Below are 23,208 nucleotides of genomic sequence, written 5' to 3'. Positions count from 1 at the left end.
TCTAAAATGCGCAAGTGTTGCCAAACTAAATAGATTCAACTAGGACAGGTGACTCCTTTCGCTCCGATCCTCCGGTCGCTAGTGAACTTTGTGATTCCATAGGTCTTGAGTGGGTAGCCATCAAGAAGAGGGGATTCTGGCCCAATGATTTAGGTTGATAACCTCTGTAAAATCTCTGCCCTGCATTTCTTCTTTGTGAGAGTGTGTCAACAGGCCTTTGAAAGCAGCAGGCTCCGAACAGGAATAAAGAAAGCACCAAGAGAAGTTGAAAAATGGATGAGAGTTTGCAGGTGCAAACGTACATGCTCAAGCCATCTCTTTTCTTTCCCACTTGTTGAGCGTCTTTCCTTTGGGAACATTTATTAGGCTTGAATTCTTCGTGTTTGAATCGACAGTCCCCCTTCTTATTCTATTTCTCCCGGGGAAGCGGGACTGAGAGCACGTGTGGAAGGGCTGCCCAACGAAGGTGGAGCCGAGGCCGATGCCCGAGCACCGAGGTGGCTGCGGGGCCGGAAACGAGACCTACGCGGTGAAGGACAAGTTCGATCGGCCGCGAGACACAGAAGCGGGCCGGGGTTCGGCGGGCAGCCGCGGGGGAAGCTGGATTAGGAAAGGGAGGGCAGAGTAGGGAGCGCCCCGGGGCAGCCCCCCTCTCAGGCCGCCCCTCCCCTCCCCCCCCCCTCCAACTGGTCTCCGGGGATTCCAGCGGCTTCTCTGGTCCTTTTCCCTTTGCTTCCAGAAGTGACGGGGGTGCTTAGGAGGACTCGGGGTGGGACTGGGGGGGGAGCTATTTAGCCAAGCGATAGCCCCAACCGGTATTTTACTTTTTCCTGTATAAAATGAGGTCAGATAGTAAAGAGGGGGAGGGGACAAGATCCCAGGATTTGAGTTTTTCTTCACACGTTGTCAGGGTTGTTCTGCGCTGGAAAGAAGAGGTCCCACGATTTAGCCTTTACATTTCCCAGATCACACCAATAACAGCATTAATTCCCGCAACGATAGCTGACATTTCTGTCCCAGCTTGTTATTTCTTATTGCATTCCCACAAACAGCTCCGCGAGACGGGCGCTCTTACTCCCCATCCCCATTTGACAGATGAGAAGGCGGAGGCTCCCCTCCAAGCCTGGCCGAATCAGAATTCTAACTTAGGTCCCAAAGCTATCCCGGAATATATAGGCGAAGAAAGAAGCTCCGCCCTCTTCGATGTATCCGGCCGAATTAAGGCTGTCACCAATGGGAAGGCGGCCTCCGCCGCTGAAGGGCTTCCTAATTTAGGCCGGAGGCCTTAGAAGTAAAGTTGGACTTCCGTCCCGGGGCTGCAGACCGGGAGGGAGGGAGGGAGGGAGGGAGGGTGAAGGAGGCAGGAGGGAGGAGGGAGGAGCCTGTGCCCCGGGCCAGCCCGGAGGGCCGCCCGGGCGGCTGCGCGGCCGGAGGCGGTGGGCGTGGCCTCGGGAGGGCGGTCCGTCCTTCTTTTGGGAGCTCGGTTCGCGCGCTTCCCGCACGAGCCAGTATCCTGGGCGGGAGCGGGGGCGGGGCTGGGAAGGAGGGAGGGGGAGGAGTGGAGGCGTGACTCGGTGAAGCTGCCTCTGCTCCGGCACTGAAAAGGTGCTCTCCCCGCCGGTCCCACCCTCCTACCCGCGGCCCGGCCAATCCGAGAAGCTTTTACTGGCGGGTGGGCCGGGCCGGCCCAGCTGCTCGGAGGCTCTGGCATGGTAACGTCCCCGTGCGGGGGTGAGGGTGGGGGGCGGGCTGGACCGGCCCCACAGCGCCCCCTGCGGCCCGGGTCGGCGGCGGGGGCTGGGGGGAGGCACTGGGGGGCGGCGAAGTCCCGGCGGACTACCTGAGGGGAGAGGCTGGGCCGGGGACGAGGAAGCATCGAGGTGGGACGGGGGAGGGGCGGCCAGTGGAGCTCAGGGGAGAGAGTCAGGAGAGGAGAGACAGAAGGGCCGGGGGCGACTGGGGTGGGGGGAGAGGAAGCTCGACGAAATGGGGCGAGAGACCGGGGAAGTCGGGGTGGGGGATGCTCTAGGCAGAGATGGAGAAGGAAACACGGGGAGTCACAGGTTCTCTCCTCCCTTCCCCCATCCTTCTTGCCCCGGCCCCCCCCCCGTGCCCGCTGGCACCCCTGCCCTTCAGGGAGCCCCTCCCAAGGCAGCGCCTGCTTGGTTCCACTTCCATAAAAAGGGGGGGGGGCTGATGGGGCGTCCCTGAGCTGGAGGTGAAAAGTCAAAGAAATAGGGTCGGGCCCAGACCGGGGGGGACCAAAATCCAGAGAAAGAGGGATGAGGGTGCAGAGGCCTCCAGGCTGGGGCCCCACAAGGAGCTGGAGAAGAGGCTGCCTGGATGGGGGGAGGGGGGGCGTCAGGCCCAGGAAGGTACTTCCAGGAACGGAGGGGGAGGGTCGGGATAAGGATGGAGTGGGAAGGAGCTCTGTCCGTCCCCGCCCCTTCTGTTAGGAAAGAGAGCAATGGTGGTGGGCAGATTTCTAGGCAGAAATGGATGGCTCCAGGAGTCAGTCACAAGCATTTGTGAAGGGCCCTCTCAGGGGTGAAATGCTAAGCTCGGGGTACAAAGAAAGGTAGTCCCCGATCTCTGGGAACTCCCGACTACTGGGACAAATAACTACGTGCCCACGAAACAGTTATCTGTCAGGCCAGTTGGAGGGTAATTATTAGGGAGTATCTGGTAAAGCTGCTTCTAAGGGGTAGTATTTATCAGGAGGCAGAGAAGAGGGAGAGAATTCCAGGCATGGGGCTCCATTCATGAAGTGATGGAAGGGAGGCCAAGCGTTGCGGGATTACAGGCTGTTACGGGGAGTGTGAAATACTTGAAAAATAGGAGTCCAGATTATGAAGGACTTAAAAGTCAAGCAGAAGATTTTCTCTTTCACTCTGGGGCTAACGGAGCTGGTGGAGTTGATTAAATTGAGGGGATGTGAGGAAATTTGGGTTTTGGAAGATCACTTCCAAAGCTGAGTGGAGAACCAGCCTAAAATGGGAAAAGACTTGGAAAGCCACGGGGCAGTTAACTTGGAACCTGCAGTCTTCACTTTGCCTCCATTTGAAGCAGCTATTCATTTGTGAGACTTGCAATCCTTCAACTCTCCATTTCCGAAGGTCAATGCAGAAAAATGGCAGAGTAGGTTAAAGGGATCTGAAGTCTCAGTCTGGCTCTTATTATCCTGAATAAGACTCTTGTGTCTTCCTAGATCCTAGGTCCTGACTTTTCCTCAGTCATAGGAGTAATATGGGGGAGATGGACAGGTAGGAGGGAATGTCTTGTTGCAAGAAATATCTGTGGCAAGATTGTTGGAGTTCCTTCCATCAGTATATACCTTCTCACTTCTATGGAAAATGGATGGGAATAAATGGAATTGAAATTGTCATTTGTTAATTGCCCTGTTTCCATGGATAATGGAAAATGGGCCCTGATCATTCTAGGTTCTCCATCAAAGACAAGATTGTTCAGGTCTTGGGGGAACTGCTGTCCAGCAGAGATAGGGTGGTAAAATTTAAGTATTTATATCTATATAGAGCATTGTAGTAGACCCTATTTGTGGGATTAAAAAGAATCTAAAAGTTAGTACTTCTAGAAATTGGACAAGATCATATAGATAGATACATGTGAAGTAACTAGGGATCAATTAGAAACCAACATATAAAGTACGAAAACAACTACAATATAGTGTGTACTAAGTAAATATGTGAATGGCACATAATAAATTGTAGAAATGGGGATGAAATGAAATTAATGAGAAAAAAAAAAGCTTTGAGGAGATTTCAAAGAAAGTGATGGAACTGTAAAGAACAATATCAAGAATATATAGAGTTGATATGGTAGGAATAAATACCTTCTTCCTTCTATTCCTTCATTTTTCAGAGTCTCCAAAATGGGGTTTGTGATAATTTTGTTGTTCTGTAAATCTTTGGTGATGTCCAATTGTCTTTCTCCTCTCTTCCTATCCAAGATCTATTTCATGGAAAGACTGCCACTCATAAATATATCTTCTACATTGCTTAGAAGTTAGAAAGTTGAAGGGACATGTGGGAGATGTATAGGAGAATGTGAAATGGACAGAGAATTCTGAAAATTTTGCTGGCATTTAAAATACATACTCTTCTCTCACCACATTGAAGGAGGTGTCCAAAACAAATCTTAGCCAATGTCAATCTCTAGCACTTAGTAGGTACTTTATAAATGCTGGTTGAACGTATGCAGAAGTTCTTATCTAGATTAACTGAGATTGTCATATTTGATCTTAAAATAACTTCCCAATTAACCATGTATTTTACTGTTACTATCTCCTACTAGTCATTGTGCTCAATTAACTTGAACAAATACGAATATGTGTTTTACATGTTTTTGAAAAGAGTATCTAAGAAAACTTTTGAAAGTTTAAATTTATAAAACAGCTAAATTAGGATTTTTTCTTCACCTTACGAAAGAATCCACTTAGATAACGACTTTTCCTGGCACATTTAAAGGTATGCCTTGATTTTTTTTAAATTCAGATTTCAAAAAGTTTAAAGGATGTATCCTTTGTGTAAAGTGGAGGATATATGTATATATACAAATGTATATATACATATATATATATAGATGCCATCCTTTGTATAAGATGAGACTGTTGATGGTGGTTGGTGTTTATGAACACATCATTAAACAGATTAATTTTTATGTTCCACCCCAGACTATATCCCTTCCCATTCCAATCCCATTAATTAATGGGATTCATTAATGAAAGTGTTTCAGCACTTTGAATTATAGCTGCTTAGATACCTCCAGGTCGGCACTGCTGCTATCAAATATCCTAGTCCATGAAAAATAATTAGGAAAGCAAAGTTGCCACATGATATGTGTGTGTATTTTATGTGTGTGTGTGTGTGTGTGTGTGTGTGTGTGTGTGTATCCCACACTGTACTTCTTAGACAAATGCCAAGACTTATCATTTCTTCTGTTTAATCTGTCTCTCTGATGTCCTCCATTAGTCCAGAGGATTGGGATATTAACAATGGATATATCGGTGCTAATAAGGCTTATCTGTGTTTATTTCCCAGGGAGTCCTCATTTTGGCAGCCTGGTATGAGGTCTCTGGATAATGAAAATCTATAAGTAATCCATCTTTCTCACCAAACATATTGTTTTCCCCTTTTTCTCCATGCCTACATTTCCTTAGAGCTGTTTGCAAGAAGCCATGTAGACAAGAATGACTGACCCTTTCTCATGGCTCTTCTCAAGGATGAGGAAAGAATGGAAAATGGCATAGAAAATTTTGTATGTTGGTTTTTTCAATGGATTTTCCATTGAAAATAGGACTAGATTGTTCTAGGTTCTCCATCTGCCAGGATTGTTCAAGCCTTGGGGGAACTTGCTATCCAAGAGAGATGAGGCAGAGTACCTATAGGGCATTGTAGCCAGGCCTCTAGAAATTGGAACAGACACATGTGAAGTAACAATCAATTTTATAACATATGAAGTACAAAAACAACACAATATAGTATGTACTAAGTAAATATGTGCTGTATTCAGCACATAACAAATTATGGGAATGGAGATGAATATGGAATTAATGAGAAAAAAAGCTTTGGAGGAGATATTTTTAGTTTGTGTTTCAAAGGAAGTGATGGAGCTATAAGGAACGGAGTTTTAAGAGTTGATGTGGTAGGGATAAATATGTGTATACATATATGTAGATATCAAATATAAATAGTATATTCATATACATATCTGATCCCATTGATGTAGGGATATCTTGGTGAGAAAGTACCTCTATTAAAGTAAATTAGCATTTCTTCATCTTATTCTAGAGTGCTACCTGGGACACAAAAATTAAGTGACTAGTCCCAAGTTCATACAGTTAGTAGTTATCAGAGGCAGTGCTCCAACATTGGATCTTCCTGACTTGGAGGTCCAGTTACTAACTACAGCCCTCTGTCTCTTATGGAAGGCATTAACTAGCCACTGTAATTCTTAAGCAGGAAAGTTATTGAAAGTAGTGAATTTCCTATCACTGAATGTCTTCAAGTGTAGGTTAAATAATCCATTGTTAGAAAAGATTCCTGTTGGAATTTTCTACCAATTCCATTGGTAGAAAAGATTCCTATTCTGTTAATAGATAATCTCTGTGATTCTGTTGTACCAAGGAGAGATAGCTCTTCTACCTCCAACTCTGTGCTTGTGCAACCCTGGCCCTACTATCTTCTATCTTCTACTATCTTCCAGTAGAATCCATAGGAAGCTATGACACCATCCTGCCCCTTAGGAACAGGAAGGGTATTCATACACCATAAACATCATGTATTCATAGAGAGTCCCTATACTCTGTGGGATGGAGCTGGTAGCAAGCACCTTGTCTAAAGTTTGTGATTTTCACTTTCCCACTGATGCTTTCAGAGAAAGAGAGGAAGATTAGGATTTCCTAATCCTAATTCTAAATTAGCTATAAAAATAAATAAGGGTACAAGATTAGGGCATGGAGATGAGTAGAGGCAAGGACATACCAAACAAAAATAACTAAGCTTTCATTTTCTAGTCTTTTTTCCCCACCTTTGATCTTAGGGATAAGGCTGGCATAACATCTGAATTAGTTGGGAATAGGAGAGCAGATGGCATGCTAGAGTGAAAAATAGAGTTTCTCATTGGTTGGCTTCTTGGAGAAGAAAGTATTGAATACTTGTCTCAAAAAAGGACATCTGAATGACTTTTCATTAGGGATGCCCTAACATCCTCTTAAATTATCGGGGGGTCTGCCAAGATTTCCTAAGAATTGGTTCCTAATAATTAACTTGGGTTAAGGCGAAGGACCTGGGTGAATTCAGAAGAGATCCCACAGCAGTGTAACAAGAAAATCTAAATATATGATGGGAGAATCTTCAGGTCTCTCCACAATTTGGTAAGTCCTTGCCTGAGTCTGAGTCCGAGCATAGTGAGGAATCTTGGAAAAATGGAAAACGGGCTTTTTAGACCAAAGAATGATGAAGGATCATTTGCAGAGGAAAGCAGTAGAGTTAGTGGGAGGGTCTACAATTAATTATCAGGAAACACTTTCTGATACTAAGATTGTGGAAATGGGAACTTGGATCCATATCTTGATATGGGTTTATGGGTTGCTTAGACCCTCCAGTTCTGCCCTGGATCCAAATCAGCCCCTGTAAACAGGCAACAATGTTCCCTCAATTTATCTGTGTTTTTTGACATGGTTGAAACTCTTGGTTTGAAAGTGGCTTTGGAATAGCACTTTCAACATGGTTCTAGGAGAAACAAGGTCAATTTGAGGGGAAAGTATTACCAGAAATCAGCTTGGGATAGGGAAGGATGTGTGACTTAGAGTCCATCCTCCTTTCTTCACCTTCATCCTCTCTATGCCTTGTTGATAAACCCCATCTTTACCTATCCTAGATCCTATGACCATTTTTTTCTCCTTCAACAGTCGGTTCCTGATTCTGGCCCCAGGCCCTTGGCAACACCTGCCCCTTTCCCACCGGGGCCCCCCATGATGCCTCCTCCCTTCGTAAGTTTAATGTCTTTTCCCTATGGATGGCCCTTTCAGTCAACTCTGAAACCGTGTTCCCCTGGCCATTCATTACTCCCTCTAGGGCATGGTCTTCCTATAGCATCATTCTGCCCCTTGGTCCAGAGACAAGATGGGGAGAGTCCTCATGTATATATGGGAGATGGAGCTAGTGACAAATTCTGTGTCTAAAATATGTGATTTTTTCCCCCTCTTTTAAGTGAGGCATTGGGGGGCAGGTAGGGGTAGGGGAAAGGTTTTCCTCATTCTAAACTCATATGGTGACATGGTTGGGGTTTCAGGTCATTCAGGGGGGAAAAGGGGAAGCTGAGATTTCTATTCTCTCAGTTTCTAAATATAAATATATTTTGGCATAATGTCTGAATCAGATCTGAGGGGATGGGACATTGTTAGATGATTAGGGGAAGCTGGGTTCCAGTTCTTACTTTATTTCTCAGGAAGTCTTTTTGGATCTTAGAGGATTTCATCCCATGCATCATGAGAGGCTGTATGTGTATTAGATGAGAGTTTTGGAATTCTAGGCTTGTCTTACAAGTCCATATCCCAGGCATGACTTTTATTCCAATGAGAGCTCATGTTAATCCCATAATCCCACTTTATGGGTCACACTGATAAATGGTAACCTTCCTGGCCAGGAGATGCTATCCAGTATGTATTCTGAGTTTGGGGGTGGTATCCAGTCTCCTACCAGCCTCGCCTAACTCTAGAAGTGGGAACAGGTGGTCATGTACCTCCTTTTACTCAGTGTCCCTTCCCCTCATTTTCAGATGCCCCCTCCAGGGATTCCTCCACCTTTCCCCCCAATGGGGCTGCCTCCCATGAACCAGAGACCACCTGCCATCCCTCCCATCCCCCCTGGCATGATGCCCCCAATGCTCCCACCAATGGGGGGGCCACCACCAATTACACAGGTAATACTTAGCTCTTTTCATCCTAGGGAGCTATAGATAGGTCTTAAGCCTATTAGTTTACCTGAAGATGGGGAGGAGAATGAGAAAGACGGAAGGAGCCTTAATTGACATTAGTAGGTCTGGTCTGGAAGTGAGTCTGTGGAAATTGAACATACCCAGGACTCTTAAAACTTTCTACATGGGGATTTTGGGGGGCTGTTTCTGGGGCTGTACCACAGAGAACACATGTTCTCTAGGGAATACTGGAAGACAAAAGGATCTTGGAAATTGGGAGGAGGAAGGGCACACCTGTGCAGTTTTTACTGCTAAGTGATTGATTAGAACCTTGGGCTCAAAGACCAAGATTTCCGGTGCCAGATGTTCTATGTCTCCCTCCACGCACCTCACCCCCACCCTCACCCATGTCCGCTCTGATATCTGTGTTCTTGCCTTGTTTGTGCTCAGATACCAGGGATGGTACCACCCATGATGCCAGGGATGCTGATGCCGGCGGTGCCTGTCACTGCAGCGGTAAGCGTTGGGGGTCCCCCTAGATATCTGAGCTTTGTCCTGCAGCCTTGTGGGTCTGACTCAAACCAAGGGGTAATTCCCCTCACCCTCTCTTTACCTCTCTTCCCTTTTCTATTCATATCCTAATCCATCAACTTTTCCTCTAATCAACTCATATATACTTCCTAGCTGCAAATTTAATTCCATGAATTCCCCATCACACTCTGAAATCTCATACATTTTCTTCTGCTTTCCCATTTCACTAAGATGTGTGTACACGCATTGCTTTTCATATTCACAAACACCCACTCAGATAATATGCTAATGCTGGAGGTGGCATTGTCTAGTGGCATCTTACTCATTCTTTGGTGCCTATGGGAAGTTAAGCTTCCAGGGTAGAATGTAGGGTTTGTGTCTGCCACTAAGGGAAAGGAGACGTGGGATTTGACAACATTCAAAAGCATTTCCATCCAAGGAAAGAGAAGAAAGAAGCATCTAGGGGATTTCCCCCTGGTGTCCTAAGGTTCCAACTGTGGAGGGTTGGGGGGGAACAGGTTAAGAAGTACAAACACTTAAAAGCCAAGACACTTGGCCCGGCCTGCTTCCCCTTCCCCCAGGACCTAGGGTCCTGGGGACCACTGGGCTTGGCCCCGACCCTTCCCCCTCTTTCTTCGGCAGACGGCCCCAGGTGTGGACACCGCCAGCTGTGAGTCTTCTGGGGGCTTGGCCCCCCCAGGCTCGGAGGTTGGGGACATAGGGGGAGGGGGACGGTGGTCTGGAACCTGCCGTGGATCATGCCTGTTGGGGTGCCAGGGAATTTGGGGTATTGATTGGGCCAGGGTGGTCATCGGTAGGGGTGGGATTATGGGGGACCAGGTATCTGGGGGGTATTGGGCCAGAGTTGGAACTTGGCCTTAGATTATTTTTTCTAATTTTTTTTCCAGCTGTTGTAGCTGGAGCAGACCCTATGGTGAGTGTGCCAGGAATGATTAAAGGTCTGAGGGCAAAGGGGAAAAAAAATGGGAAGAATTAGGCATTGGGAAGTAGAGCCTAAAAAATGTTCTCTGCTTTCTAGAGGGTTTTGTGGAGTGAACATGTGGCTCCTGATGGGCGAATCTACTACTACAATGCAGATGACAAGCAGTCTGTATGGGAGAAGCCCAGCATCCTCAAGTCCAAAGCTGAGGTGAAGGACCTGGAATCCTTGGTGCTTAACCCCTTGGCGCCTCTGATCTTCACACTTCCTTTCCCGCATGTCTATGTATGGGTGTGGGGGGAACGACGACACGCCTTTATAACTTTCTGAACATGGCATTCCTTCTTTTCTGTGAGCTTGCATATCATAGATCCAAGCCTTCAGTGTAGCCAATAATTGGGTAGGAAATGTGCTTTTCCACCCTGGCCCTGGAAACACTTTGTGTTTCTACTCTGATGGTTCTGTAAAGCATCCTTTAAAGAGCACCATTCTGGTTCTCAGTCCCTTAATTCCTACCATACTCCTACAGTTGCTGTTGTCTCAGTGCCCCTGGAAAGAGTACAAGTCAGACACTGGCAAACCCTACTACTACAACAACCAGAGTAAGGAGTCCCGGTGGACCCGGCCTAAGGACCTGGATGAACTGGAGGGTGAGGGGTCTGAGGGCAGGGTGGGGGCTGGGTTGGGGGCTCTGGTGTAGGGAGCCCCTCCCCTTGCTGTGCTCTGACCCACAAACTCTCTTCCCTAATTGCAGCTTTGGTCAAACAGGAGGCTGCAGGGTGAGTGAGGCCATATATCTTCAGGGCCAGTGGGCTTGGTGGGAGCCTTGGGTATGAAATACTGAATGAGTCCCCACCTTTTGCCTGTATCACCTCAGGACAGTCCATTTCCAGCCCTTGGTCTTGCCCATAGTAGAAGGACCACCCCAACCCGACTTCATGCCTATCATACCCCTGCTCTACTGTTTGCTGGGGTCATTGCAGGAAGCAGCAGCAGCAGCAGCAGCCGCAGCCACAGCTGCAGCCCGAGCCACCTCCTGCTACTCCTGGACCAGCCCCAGCCTCCACAGGCCTCATTGAACCTGAACCTGGTGGGCATGAAGACTGTGAACTGTCAGAATCTACCCAGCCTCTAGATCAGGGGCTTTTACATCCAGAGGAGAGCACCAGCAGGTAAAAGTTGCAGCACATGTGCAACTAGGTCAGCTATTTCTGGTTCCCACCCCGCCAGCCCCAGGCATTTCTCCCATCTTCTTTCTTCTGTGTGTCCAGCATCCACCTTGGTGCCTCTGCTGGGGATCTAGAGCAGTACCTGGATCCCAGGGTGTGCCCTGGAGGGGAGCAGGACACCCAGAGGCTGGAGGGTAGGGGTATGATGAGGGCACTTGGGCTGAATCCTGTCTGGCTCCCAGTGCGGCCAGGCGGCAGGAGGAGGAAGAGCCAAAGCTCGAGCCAGAGAGGTCAAGCTTCAGCTGGAGCAACCGAGAAAAGGCAAAGCAGGCATTCAAGGAATTGCTAAGGGACAAGGTGCTGCAACTCTTTGGAGGGCGATTTCTCAGCTAAGGGCTAGGGGGGCTTTATGCAAGTGAGCAACCTTTAAATCATCCACCTGTTCAATTCCAGGCTGTCCCTTCCAATGCTTCATGGGAACAAGCCATGAAGATGGTGGTTACTGACCCCCGCTACAGGTAGGGAGGGGTCTCTTGGGAAAGGGAAGACAAGACATCCCTTAAACCCTATTTATGGGAACAACAGGGCTGGGAAAACTTGGAATGATCCTAGGCTCCTCCAGTGATCGGGGTAGTAACCTGGAAGGGGTGGGAGGGATATTCTGAGGCACCCAGGAGATGACAGTGAGCAAGGAAATATTGAAAGTTGGGAGGTAGGATTACAGGATCATGAGGGGGTTTGAACCTGATAAAGGTTTATCCCTGCACATGATACCCAGCCCTTTCCAAGCCCTTCATGGCCCCTGCTGTGTCCATTACTGGTTGATTTCTTGGGTTGCATGCTAGGGGTTGATTGCCAGTGCTTCCTGAGTTGTGAGATATAACACAGATGGTCTGGACTGACTGACCTCAACCCTGTCTCCTCCAGTGCTCTGCCAAAACTAAGTGAGAAAAAGCAGGCCTTCAATGCTTACAAAGCACAGCGGGAGAAAGAAGAAAAGGAAGAGGCCCGTTTGAGGGCCAAAGAGGCCAAGCAGACTCTTCAGCACTTTCTGGAACAGCATGACCGTATGACCTCTACCACCCGATACCGGTGAGGATGCAGGGTGGAGTGTTCAGGTGTCCTTACGGGATGGACCGTATCTAGAACCTACTGTTTTAGGGGGTCAGTGCCTTCTGTTATCTTACTGAGGTTCTACCTGTATAACCCTAGGAGAGCAGAGCAAACATTTGGGGAGCTGGAAGTTTGGGCTGTAGTACCTGAAAGAGACCGTAAAGAAATATATGATGATGTCCTCTTCTTCCTCGCTAAGAAGGAGAAGGTAACATTTATTAGCCAATATTCTTCCAACACTCTTTCCTCCTTGTTCCTTTATTCAGTTTTCTAGTTCTTAACTACTAGTCTGTTTTCATGTTTGACTTGAGTAGTGCCTGCTCATTTGTATTACATTTTGTATAGTCCCTCAGTGCGTTTTGGAGAGCCTCCAGTCTCCAGTTTGTTTCATCATTTCCTTTTTTGTGTTCCTTTCTGATTCCAAGCAGGGCCTGCTTGGGACCAAATGGAGGGATTCTCCTCAACTTTGGGAAAAATACATCATTGCTCTGTATCCTGATGTCTTGCGGCCCCTGACCTCTCCTCTCCATCTAGGGCTCTTCTCTCCTAGACACGTTTCCTTAACTGTTCCCTCCTCTTCGCCTATTGCAGGAACAGGCTAAGCAACTACGTCGCCGCAATATCCAGGCTCTAAAGAGCATCCTGGATGGAATGAGCAGTGTCAGCTACCAAACTACTTGGTCCCAAGCTCAACAGCACCTCATGGACAACCCCAGCTTTGCCCAGGACCACCAGCTGCAGAGTGAGCCCAGAGCCTCAACACCCCTACATACCCTTACCCTTCCCCAAGGACCTCCTGGGACCCCTGGAACCCACCTGGCCCTCTTTCCCTTGAACCTCTTATATTTATCTTGGACTTCTCAGGAGCCCCTAATGTCGAACTTCCTGGGACTCCCAGCACCTTCCATATCCCTGAGATCGCCCTGTATTTGCCTGGACTCTAGGGCTTCCAGGTTCTTTTCAAGACATTCCTCTCCACTTCCACTGAGATCCACTATGATCCTGGAGGCAATGTGGCCTAGTAAAGCCTTAGGTGGGACATTCAAGAAGACTTGAATGATAATTTTTGTAATACAGAGGAATATAATCTGAACTTGGCATATAACAATATGGCCGCGCCTAACACAAATGGCCCTTGACCAAGCTCCTGATGATATGAGAAATACTGTGATCTGGAGTGGCAAATCCTTATTAAAACCAATTCCATAATAAAAGCCTCTTCAGTCATTGGTATTGTTGTGCTCTAACCCTCTTATAGGGTCAAATGCCTGGACTTTTTTCACATATTGACAGTTCCTTCCCAAATCCTCCATCCCAATGGCCTTTCCCACCAGACCCTTCCCTGTTGTCACTGCCATCTTTTGGGGCCTCACTTCCTCACCCTGGGGGCTCTTGGGAGACAGTGGGGAAGCATCCTTGTAGTGCTGGGGGTGCTGGGTTCTAAGAGGGTGCCCTCTACCTCCCTGCAATGTCTGCTGAGCCTGCTCCCTGCGGGCAGACATGGACAAGGAGGATGCGCTGATCTGCTTTGAGGAGCACATCCGAGCACTGGAGCGAGAGGAAGAGGAGGAACGTGAGAGGGCACGACTTCGGGAGAGGCGCCAGCATCGCAAGAATCGAGAAGCCTTCCAGGTAGCCCTCGCAATCTCTTGATGGGCATGGATCCTAGATCTGACCCCTAGGCACCCTCTTGCTCCTGCTTTGCTTCCTGCTCTGCTCCCTCTTCTGTTCTTTGGGGCCCAATTTATCTTTGCTCTTGCTGTCTCAGCTTCTCTAGAAGCACCAAAGGCCACATGCTTGATACAAGGGGAACATCTTAAAGGCAATAGGCATTTTTAATGAACCTCTGGGGTGGCAAGGTGAGGGACGTGTTTATGGGGGGGGATGAGGTTCAGACAGGTTTCTGTGTCTTTGTTCCCTCATCTGTTTCAAATTTCCCTCCCTCTAAATCTCTTTCTACCTCTGCATTTTACCATCTAGGAATCCTGTTTTCCCAACTTTCTCCCCTTATCTTTATCTCCATTTTTCTCAATCTCATCTCTTTCTGTCCCTGTCCCCATAACTGGCCTTTCCCCGCTCAGACCTTCCTGGACGAGCTGCACGAGACAGGGCAGCTGCACTCCATGTCTACCTGGATGGAGCTGTACCCAGCGGTCAGCACCGATGTCCGCTTTGCCAACATGCTGGGCCAGCCGGGTAAGGCAGCCGGGCTTTCCCTCCCCGGCTCCCTGCCCCTGACCGGTTCTCTGCACCACCTCTCCCTTGCCCTGTCCTTAATTTCATTCCCTAGACCTCAGGAAGATGCCACCAGCCAGGCCCCCTCCCCCCTCCCTGCCTCCTCTGCAGGCTCCACCCCTCTGGATCTCTTCAAGTTTTATGTAGAGGATCTGAAGGCCAGATTCCATGATGAGAAGAAGATCATTAAGGACATCCTGAAGGCAAGACCAATTTATGTAGTAAATTGTAGAGTAATAATGCATTAAAGGGATCTTTGCATTTTTTTTAAAGCAAAGGAATAAAGCTCTTAATTGTGGAATTTCAGAATTGGGCAGAGGAGGTATTGGGAGAGGGGCCTTCTCAGCAGTCTTTGGCTAGCCTTGGACTAGCATTTCAGAAAGCCTCGTTTTTAATATGACTTCTGTCTCCGTAATCCACAGGATCGGGGTTTCAGTGTGGAAGTGAATACAGCCTTTGAAGACTTTGCACATGTCATCAGCTTTGACAAGAGGGCTGCTGCACTGGATGCTGGCAATATCAAGCTGACCTTCAACAGCGTGAGGGGGCAGGGTTGGGGTAGGGACAGAATGGGGGTCAAGGAAAGGACAGTTGAAGTGAATTAGGATGTGAAAGACGCAACAAGAATTGTTTTCTCAGGGCAAAGTGGGGGCACAATTATCAGATACTTTTTAGTCCTCTTCCTACTGCCTATTCTCATGTTTAAGGCAGCTGCATTTCAGGGCTTGTTACCACAAACTACCAGTAGTTTGAGTGGAAAGAACCAAGATTTCCAGAGCCCAGGGGCCTGAGGTTCCCCTCCCGGGTTGTGATATATGGGAAAGACTACCCTGCCTTATACCCATTTTTCCCACACCCTACATTGTTGCCCCACCTGTTTCTCTATCCAGGTGATTTTTCTGCCTGCCCCTCCAGGCTTTTCCTGGCTGGGAATCTTAAGTGATCTTACTTTTACTTACTTTACTCTTACTGACTCTTTTATACCTTTAGTTACTAGAGAAGGCAGAGGCACGAGAGCGGGAAAGGGAGAAAGAAGAAGCACGGAGGCTTCGACGTAGGGAGGCTGCCTTTCGGAGCATGTTGAGGCAAGCTGCCCCTGCCTTAGAGCCTGGCACTTGCTGGGAAGAGGTGAGAAAACCAACTGGACACCAGATTTTCCATGAGGTTCCACGACTTACAGTTTTGCTTTTTTGCTCCAAAGATAGCCCGATTTGGCCCCCAGAGCCCTTATTTTTAGTCCCTGCCTCCACCCAGCTTTGTCGATCGTAAATTTCTTACTCTTATTCACATGCTTGGCTCTGTTTTTCCCAACAAGGTCCGAGAGCGCTTTGTGTGTGACTCTGCCTTTGAACAGATCACATTGGAGTCAGAGCGAATACGCCTCTTCCGAGAGTTTTTGCAGGTGCGGGAGGTGAAAAGCATTACCATTCTGTTTTTTCTCTGGTTTCTTGGGTCTACCCCATCCTCAGCTTGGCCAAGGCTAACCTGAGTGACTTCTTATCTTTATTTAAATCCTTTTGGGAAACTTAAGGGGACAAGGAGGTAGGTGGGTGGGTAGGTGCTAGAAGTAAATGACATGTCATAAGGTCAAAAGGCACAGGAGTGGTATTTCTGGAGCTTCTCTCTTCTTCCTGTTTCCCATCAGAGTGAGTGTCAGCATTTTCACATCAAAGGCAAAAAACATGGCAAAAAGGGCAAGAAACATCATCGAAAGCGATCCCATTCACCCTCGGTGAGTTATATGTATGCAATGAGGCAAAAAAGATCCTGCTGGTGAGATAGGGATCATTTGGAAAGTAGAACAGATATTATTTTTCTACCATTCTTTCCTGCTTCAGGCTTTTTGAGAATCTTTTCCTTCCCTTATATCTCTCCAGGGCTCTGAATCCGAGGAAGATGAGCAACCACCCCTTCTTCGGCCCACCAAACGAAGAAAATGGAATCCTTCAGAATCGGGCTCTGAACCTTCATCTTCATTCGATTCAGCTGAGAGTGGGGGTGGCCCTCTTGGGGGCAGGGGCTCTCCCTCCAGCCGCCCCCCTCTTGGAGCAGGCAAAGTCACTTAATGAATAGAGTCTATTGTGGGGGAGTAGAAAATCCTAGGAATAGCTGTATGAAATAAAAGGGGGAATAAAAAAGATGTTTGTCAGCAGAAGAGAAAGCTGAAGGAAGGAATCAATGACAGGGTTCCATGTTGTGAATTCATTCAAGGGAGAAGGCTCACTGGTCTTTTTGTTTTGTTTGTTTTAAGCTCCCTCGAGGGTAGAGCACTTTGTAAACCTTAAAATACTATATAAATGTGAGTTTGTTATTATTGAGGGTTGAAAAAGGAGAATGGGGCAAAACTGCATAGGAAAATCTGAGGTTAGAAGGCAGAAAGACCTTTACTTTTGTAATGTGGGTGAAGTGAAACGAATGGAAAAATGTGTGAGAGGCTGAAGGCTCAAAAGAAGTTTTAGAATTAGAAGGACCCATCTCTTTGGAATGGCTATAGGACATTCATTCTTCTTGGAGGCCAGAAGAAGGATGAGATGGCCTGGGGCTAGACTGATTAAGTGTCTAGACTTCCTCTCTTTCCCAAGAGAGGTTGAGGATACTGAGCCACCCTCTTCCAAATCTAGATCATGGCTTTCGGAAGTCTAAGAAGCCGAAGAAGAAAGGCAAGAAGAAGAGGCACAAGTCGGTAAATGGGGAAATGTACTATAGGCTCAGGGGCATTGGTTCTTAGTTCATTTTACAAGAGAGCAGCATCAATTCCTTTGTGCCTCTGGCTCCTCCCCCTTGAACCAGACTACTTTTCCTGCTCTAGATTTAGTTTCTGTGTCTTTTCTTTGGGCCTCTGGCTTCCCTTCATTCCCATCCTTCACTAGGAACTGAGCAGTTATGTGGTGTGGTCTTACAGAACAGTCCTGAGAGTGAAATAGAACGAGAGAAAGAGAAAGGAAGCAAGGAAGTGGAAGAGAAAGAACAAGAACGGGACAAAGAGAGGGAGGCCCGGAGGCCAGAGCCCCGAAATCGGTCCCCTGGCCTTGGACTTAAGAAAGAGAAGGTGAGGGGGGACAGGGATACTTATCAGGGCTACCTGTTTTTGCTGTCAAACCATGCAGTACTTTTCTCTGCTTGTGGTCAGCTTTGCCCTAACAGCTTAGGGTCACTAGTCAGTCAGTGCCTTTACCCTTACAGACAGGCTGGGACACATCAGAAAGTGAGCTGAGTGAAGGGGAACTCGAACGGCGCCGCCGGACACTTCTGCAGCAGCTGGATGATCAGCAGTGACCCTGATCCTCACTCTCCCCTTGTGGGACGGTGTAAAGCTGTGTTCCTAGCACCATCCTTGTTAGCCAAGCTCCCCAGCCCAGGGACTCCTTCCTCAGTCCTATCAAATGTCCATTATCCTAAAGCATTCTGTTCCTATTTGGCAAAACCCCTCCAAAGGCCAGCATCAGCATTATAAGGTGGTCCCAGCTATTCTTCAGAGATGCCCCTCCCCCCATTTATCATCTTGGATGTCCAATATGGTCCCTACCATCACCCCAGCTCCCTTGACCAGGCCTAATAGGGTTAGGCAGCACCAATAGAATGAGGAGGTATGGTAGGGGGAAGTTATGCCCACTCCTACTTGTCTTTTACCTCTTTCCCTAGGAAGGGCCATTGTATGAGAAAGCTGCAGTCTGCCAATGGGCACTGAGCCAGCTGGGAAAGAGGTGTGGAGAGGCATTCTAGGCCATTCAAAGTAGCTCTCTGCCCCTTATCCCTCCTACCTTGGCCCAATGGCACTACTTCTTCCTCTCTCCAACCTGGGAACTCAGTTTTTTTTTTTTTTTTTTTTTTTTATTGATTAATAATGATAATATTTATAACATGGCTACAGACTCCTGTCTTTAAATGGTTAAGGCGGGGTGGCAGGGGAGAGGAAGAGAAGATTTGGTCAATAAGTTTAGAATGAAACCAATAGACTCACTGGTCTATACCCTCTAAAGCCAGCAGGGGGGAGAATTGTATCATGGATCAACCTAACTCTTGGGCTACTTTGCATCTCAAATTCTATGGGGTCAGCCGAAGGCACCATCTGGAGTCTACTATCCATAGCCGGTTTCTTGTTAACCGGTTCGTGCTTGTTACCACTTGTATTGTGTTGAACAGAGAAGCTTGTAGTCCAAGGAATCTAGGGGTACTGCCCCATGGGTCAACCCACGATCATGAGAGGAAAGAATTCAGACATACAGTGCTGCTAAGCATTTGTTGGCATTTGGGAAGCAAAAAGATATATATACACAGACTCTCAAGACAAGTAGGGATGAGATGCTTTCCATATGCAAAACAGAATGGATAACGTACATTCTCGGAGATACTTGGCTCAAATAGAAAGCCCTACCCTAGCAAAGCTGTGCATGGGCTTTTCTGTTTTGTTTTTTTCCCTTGATTCTTGCTTCCGGAGGCAGTATGGCAAGTCCTTTGTCTGACTTTACTGGCTATGTGACTTCTTGGGGCATTGGGCCGGCCACTTGCAAGACTAATTTTAAGTTGCAGAACAGGTACTGACTTGAATTAGCACTAGAAAATCACAAGTCTGGTCCATTTCAATGCTTAGCCTGCTGCTGTAGATGCCCCCTCTTCACCTTCAACAAGAAAGGTAATTCCAATTAATTATTTTCTCCTTCCCCAGCTCTGCCCTTGGTCTCCACTCAAAAGACCAGATTTGGACAAGCTAGAAAAGTCTTCCTCCACCATCAATACTGATGAGTCCAGAAGTTGGTCTAACAACCCACCCTGGAAGTAGGGCAGGGCTCCAGTTGCTGGAGGAATAAGGAATGTTATTCTCAGCCCCAGTGTTCTGGTAGCCATCTACATCCAAGGGTCTAGAAGAAAATAATTCCTCTAGGACTTTTCTCCTTATTAGCGCATACTTTGGGTCTTGCTTCTGCTCTTCCTACAATCAGAATCTAGTTGCTCCCTTGTTCCTTTTTCAGGTTCTTTAGGTTGAGGTCTAAGACCCTGGGGCCTGAGTTCTCAGGAAGTGCTAAAGCTGACATCTCCACCCTGATCCTGCTAGAGGTTGTGTCCACTCCTAACAGGGCTGAGCTGCCTTGAAGGGATTAAGAGGGTCCTAACAGGGCAGGTGGTGAGAGGCCTTAAGAACAAAGTGCAGTAAAAGACAACACATGGGTGCTGGGTGAGTTCTCAACCTGGGGAATCTGATTCCCACAGGAAAGATGACCACTGTCTCCCCTTCTGAACCAGAAGCTGATAGGAAGCCAGTCTCAAGGCCTAGGTTGGGAACAGGAAGTAAGGGGATAAATGTGGCAGTCCCAGCTTGGGAGCCACTGCCAGTTCCAAGGCTCCGGATCAAAACCCTTCAACTTGCAGAGACGAGCTTGAGGGCCTGAAGTGCTTCCTTCTCCATTAGTTAGTGCCTCAGTGGAGACCTGGGGCTCGGACCAGGGCATAGCTCCAGGCCCAGTGGTGCAGGCCTGTGGATAGAGAGAAGAATTTTACAAAGCAGGTCATTACAAAAACATACATTTGGTCCCCTACTCCCCTGAAAACAAGTCACCTTACTAAGCAGGTCAGGATGGACCATGGTTAAGTTGGAGGAAAGAAGTAGCATTAGAAGTACCAAAAAGGCTAGTGAGAATTTTTATGGTTAAAAGAGTGGAACCAGGGAGAATGAGGGAGTAATTAAGAGACAAATTCAGCAAGGAAATCCCAGGCACAGGATAGACATCAGAGAACATAACAAGAAGGCATCTGTTCTCCCGCTCAGAAAGAAGCTATTTGTTAAACCATAGGTCCCTATTTATCTCCCCTACCTCCCAACACAAGGGTTGCCTTTGGCCACTAAACCCTTCAGCCTCACCTATCAAAAAGATTCTATGCTTCCAAAGCCCCAACATCTGAATTCAAGATACTTTTTTCTCATGATTATTTCAAAGGAGCCATAACAACAACCCATGGGGCCCAAACCTAAGGAGGAAGCATGACATGCAAGGACAGAGTGACTGTAATGGCCGGATACTAACAGGGAATAGACCTGAGTCATGCAGCAGACATCTCCAGGGGAGGACCATGCAGAGATGGGCAGCTCAGGTGCCCAGTACCTGTCAGGGGCTCCCAGCCTTGGGGGCTAACAGTTTGACTCATCATGATGGGCTGCATCGCAGAAGAAGCGTGAGCCCCGCTTGGCAGTACGGGCTGTGAAGGGGACACTCTTCAGCACTGTAGCCACCAGGAAAGAGAGACACTGATCAGACTCCACATGAAGGAGAATATGGGCAATGGGCACAGGAAGGACTGCACTTCGGACAACTTGGCATAGCACAGTACATTTTGGTGCTAGCCCGTGTAGTTCTGGGCTCTCTGTAGAGCCCAGCACAGGAGACCTTCAAGAGAAAGGCATCTCACCTGTGATGATATCCTCTATGGTGCCATCCTTGCCCTCATAGACAGGCCGGTGCTCCTTGGCCTGGCGCCGCCGAAGCTCTGCAATCAGTTCTTGCTGCTGCCACTTGTTCCGCTGAGAGGGAGTCTGAGAGAAGAAATGTAAGAAAATGCATTATAATCATCACCCTGATCTGGCCTGGGACCCCAAGAAGTAGCCAGAACTCCCTTTTGTCATAAGACTCTGCTCACATATCCACCACAAAGCTCAGGAACCCACTTGGCCCCTTGTCCTTTGTCTAGTCCCTGCATGTGTATTACTTAATCTACTTCATTCCCCCCCCCCCAAAAAAAATATCCAAATATTGATTTATTTTTATAGGAGTTATATACCTATTTTATATGCCTATGTATCCAGAATCGCATGAAAATTTCTTGGGCAAAAAGAGGTTGCGAATGGAAGAGGTTTAAGAAGTTCTGACCTAGATTACCTGAGGGCTCAATCTACTCTTCTTGTCTTAGCCAAACAACTTTATTTTCCTTGCCTCCTGGCTTTCTATCCCACAGCTTCTGATACTCTACCCCTTACATCCTCCCTTAAACAACAAACAACCCTTATAAACACACACACACACACATAGATACATACACACTGCTCTGTCCCACCCACCTTGGCATCCAGTTTCTTAGCCTCCTGAGCCAGCAGCTTCTCCCGCATTACCTCTTCCTGCTTTTTTCGTGCTTCATTTTCCTGCTCTGCTTCCTGGGAACCAATGTGATTGAGGTATAGGGGTGAGGGGAGCTGAAATGGGCAAGGCTAGTGTGGAGGCTGCTGGGGATGATGGCTGGACCACATTAACCCCAGGTGGCCACCCACTAAGGGGTATTTCCTGCCCCAAACAATTACAGGAAGGGCTTGGGTCCCGGCCCTACCCACCACTCCCTAAGCTAAGGGGCCTTTCCACAGTATGGAACTTCCACTCTACTCCACTGATGAAGCAAGAGCTACAGCTGAAACAGCATTCCTGTTTCTTACACTAGGACGTCCCCTTCACTAATGCACCTTTTTCCTCCATACCTTGTAAGAGCGGATAAACCGAACAAATACTGGAAAGAATACAGAAGGAGGAGTTGTCTTGGGGCTTTCACCAAAGTAACGTACAACGGTATTGTAAGCCTCCTGAATAAAGAAAGACAAAAGGGGATTAGCACAGAGCGGACAGCAAGGAGGCCAACTCAAATACAGGAGAACCAAGATCAACACATGGAAAGCAATACACTCTAACCCACTGTGAGTTACAATGGAGTAGAGAAATGCCATTCGGGCAGCTAGGTGGCGAAGCGCAGAGAGCACTACCTGCAAATCAGAATTTTGACCCAAGTTCAAATTTGGCATCAGACACTTACTACCTCGGATGACTCTGGGCAACTTATTTATTTGCTTTATTTGTTTCCTCATCTGCAAAATGGAGATAAATAGGACTTCCCTCCCAGGACTGTTATGAATATAAGATAATAAGTGCTTAGTTTAGTGCCTGGAATATACTAAGTGCTATATAAATGTTAACTATTATTATCCTTACTTTATATTTTTGTGTCTGCCCTTCAAGAACGGGTCATATATAGCATACTTTATAGAGTTCTCTCCTGGACCGCCATCAGCCCCACCACCACCAAAATAAAAGGAAAAAAGTACACAAATGTTTATTAAATGCTTTTTGATGATGATGATGATGATGATGATGATAATGAAACTACTCAGGAGCTAAATTGAGAAATGAACATTTCTCCCCTCCACCATCTTCTTTTCCCTGTCTAGGGCCCCACCTCTGCTGTCCTGGCATCTCGCTGAAGCTTGTCCAACTTGCCCTCATTAGCACTAAGGAAGTTGCGGAGGACACTGTTGTCATGAAGGCTACATTCTCGCCGGATTAGCTCCATTCCTCGGCCCAGCTCCTTCACATCCAGCAACACGTTCTCCAAGGACACTGTGGACACCAAGTTGAGGACATACATCAGATCCAGCATTTCTACCCCCTTGCCCAGCCCATTTCACCTAAGGGAAAAAGCTATTTTTAAACAAAATTTGTTCTGCCTTCTTTCACTTTCTGTCCTCTGCAATTTCACCTTACCTGCCAAACTAAATGGCCTTTTCTCAGTTTTCACCCTTCCTAACTTCTCTGCAACCCTGTATACTGCTCCTTCCTCCATATTCTCTCTTTTCTGAGTTTTTATGACACTGCTCTTTCTAGATTCTCCTCCTCTCTGTCCAACCATTCCCCTGAGGTTCCTTTGCCAATTCATCACCTGTATCTCATACCTAATAAGTATGCCCAAGACTGTCCCATCTCCTCTCTCTCTTTATGCTCTCCACTCATTGACCTCAGCAGCTTCCCTGGATTTAAA

The 23,208-nt window shown here is 47.4% G+C and overlaps 2 protein-coding genes across 13 annotated transcripts in view; one reads left to right on the top strand and one right to left on the bottom strand.

Annotated features, from left to right (window-relative positions):
- The first annotated feature begins 1,550 nt into the window (after positions 1–1,550).
- PRPF40B (pre-mRNA processing factor 40 homolog B) lies at positions 1,551–22,708 on the top strand. 7 transcript variants are annotated; one of them, XM_031937945.1, is made up of 26 exons: positions 1,551–1,712; positions 7,430–7,510; positions 8,299–8,442; positions 8,887–8,952; positions 9,610–9,637; positions 9,876–9,901; positions 10,007–10,117; positions 10,437–10,557; positions 10,662–10,686; positions 10,891–11,079; positions 11,319–11,433; positions 11,530–11,594; positions 12,004–12,168; positions 12,289–12,397; positions 12,781–12,931; positions 13,670–13,821; positions 14,271–14,385; positions 14,536–14,627; positions 14,847–14,963; positions 15,415–15,552; positions 15,740–15,826; positions 16,070–16,156; positions 16,302–16,476; positions 17,046–17,107; positions 17,327–17,473; positions 22,622–22,708. In XM_031937945.1, exons 1-26 carry the CDS (start codon positions 1,710–1,712, stop codon positions 22,652–22,654), a joined length of 2,604 nt encoding a protein of 867 aa, XP_031793805.1. In that variant the 5' UTR covers positions 1,551–1,709; the 3' UTR covers positions 22,655–22,708. The 7 variants fall into 7 exon arrangements, with proteins under 7 accessions (XP_031793805.1, XP_031793808.1, XP_031793804.1 ...); XM_031937948.1 differs by lacking the exon at positions 22,622–22,708 and adding an exon at positions 17,612–18,673; XM_031937944.1 differs by lacking the exon at positions 22,622–22,708 and adding an exon at positions 17,608–18,673 and having other exon boundaries at positions 1,552–1,712; positions 10,437–10,509.
- FMNL3 (formin like 3) overlaps positions 18,717–23,208 on the bottom strand; it is a 77,411-nt gene continuing 72,919 nt past the window's right edge. For 5 of the 6 annotated variants that reach the window (XM_031937938.1, XM_031937937.1, XM_031937940.1 and 2 more), the window contains 6 exons: positions 22,630–22,790; positions 21,881–21,982; positions 21,473–21,565; positions 20,827–20,950; positions 20,523–20,640; positions 18,717–19,895 (listed from right to left, as the gene is read on the bottom strand). In XM_031937938.1, coding sequence (XP_031793798.1) covers positions 20,549–20,640; positions 20,827–20,950; positions 21,473–21,565; positions 21,881–21,982; positions 22,630–22,790 — 572 coding nt within the window. In that variant the 3' untranslated portion in view covers positions 18,717–19,895; positions 20,523–20,548. The remainder of the gene's footprint in view (positions 19,896–20,522; positions 20,641–20,826; positions 20,951–21,472; positions 21,566–21,880; positions 21,983–22,629; positions 22,791–23,208) is intronic. The other variant, XM_031937939.1, reaches the window with a different exon arrangement.

The sequence above is a fragment of the Sarcophilus harrisii genome, chromosome 5, assembly GCF_902635505.1.
Source record: "Sarcophilus harrisii chromosome 5, mSarHar1.11, whole genome shotgun sequence".
Lineage (NCBI taxonomy): Eukaryota > Metazoa > Chordata > Mammalia > Dasyuromorphia > Dasyuridae > Sarcophilus > Sarcophilus harrisii.
Note: the sequence above shows the minus strand (reverse complement) of the source record. Positions and strands in the feature narration are given on the sequence as shown.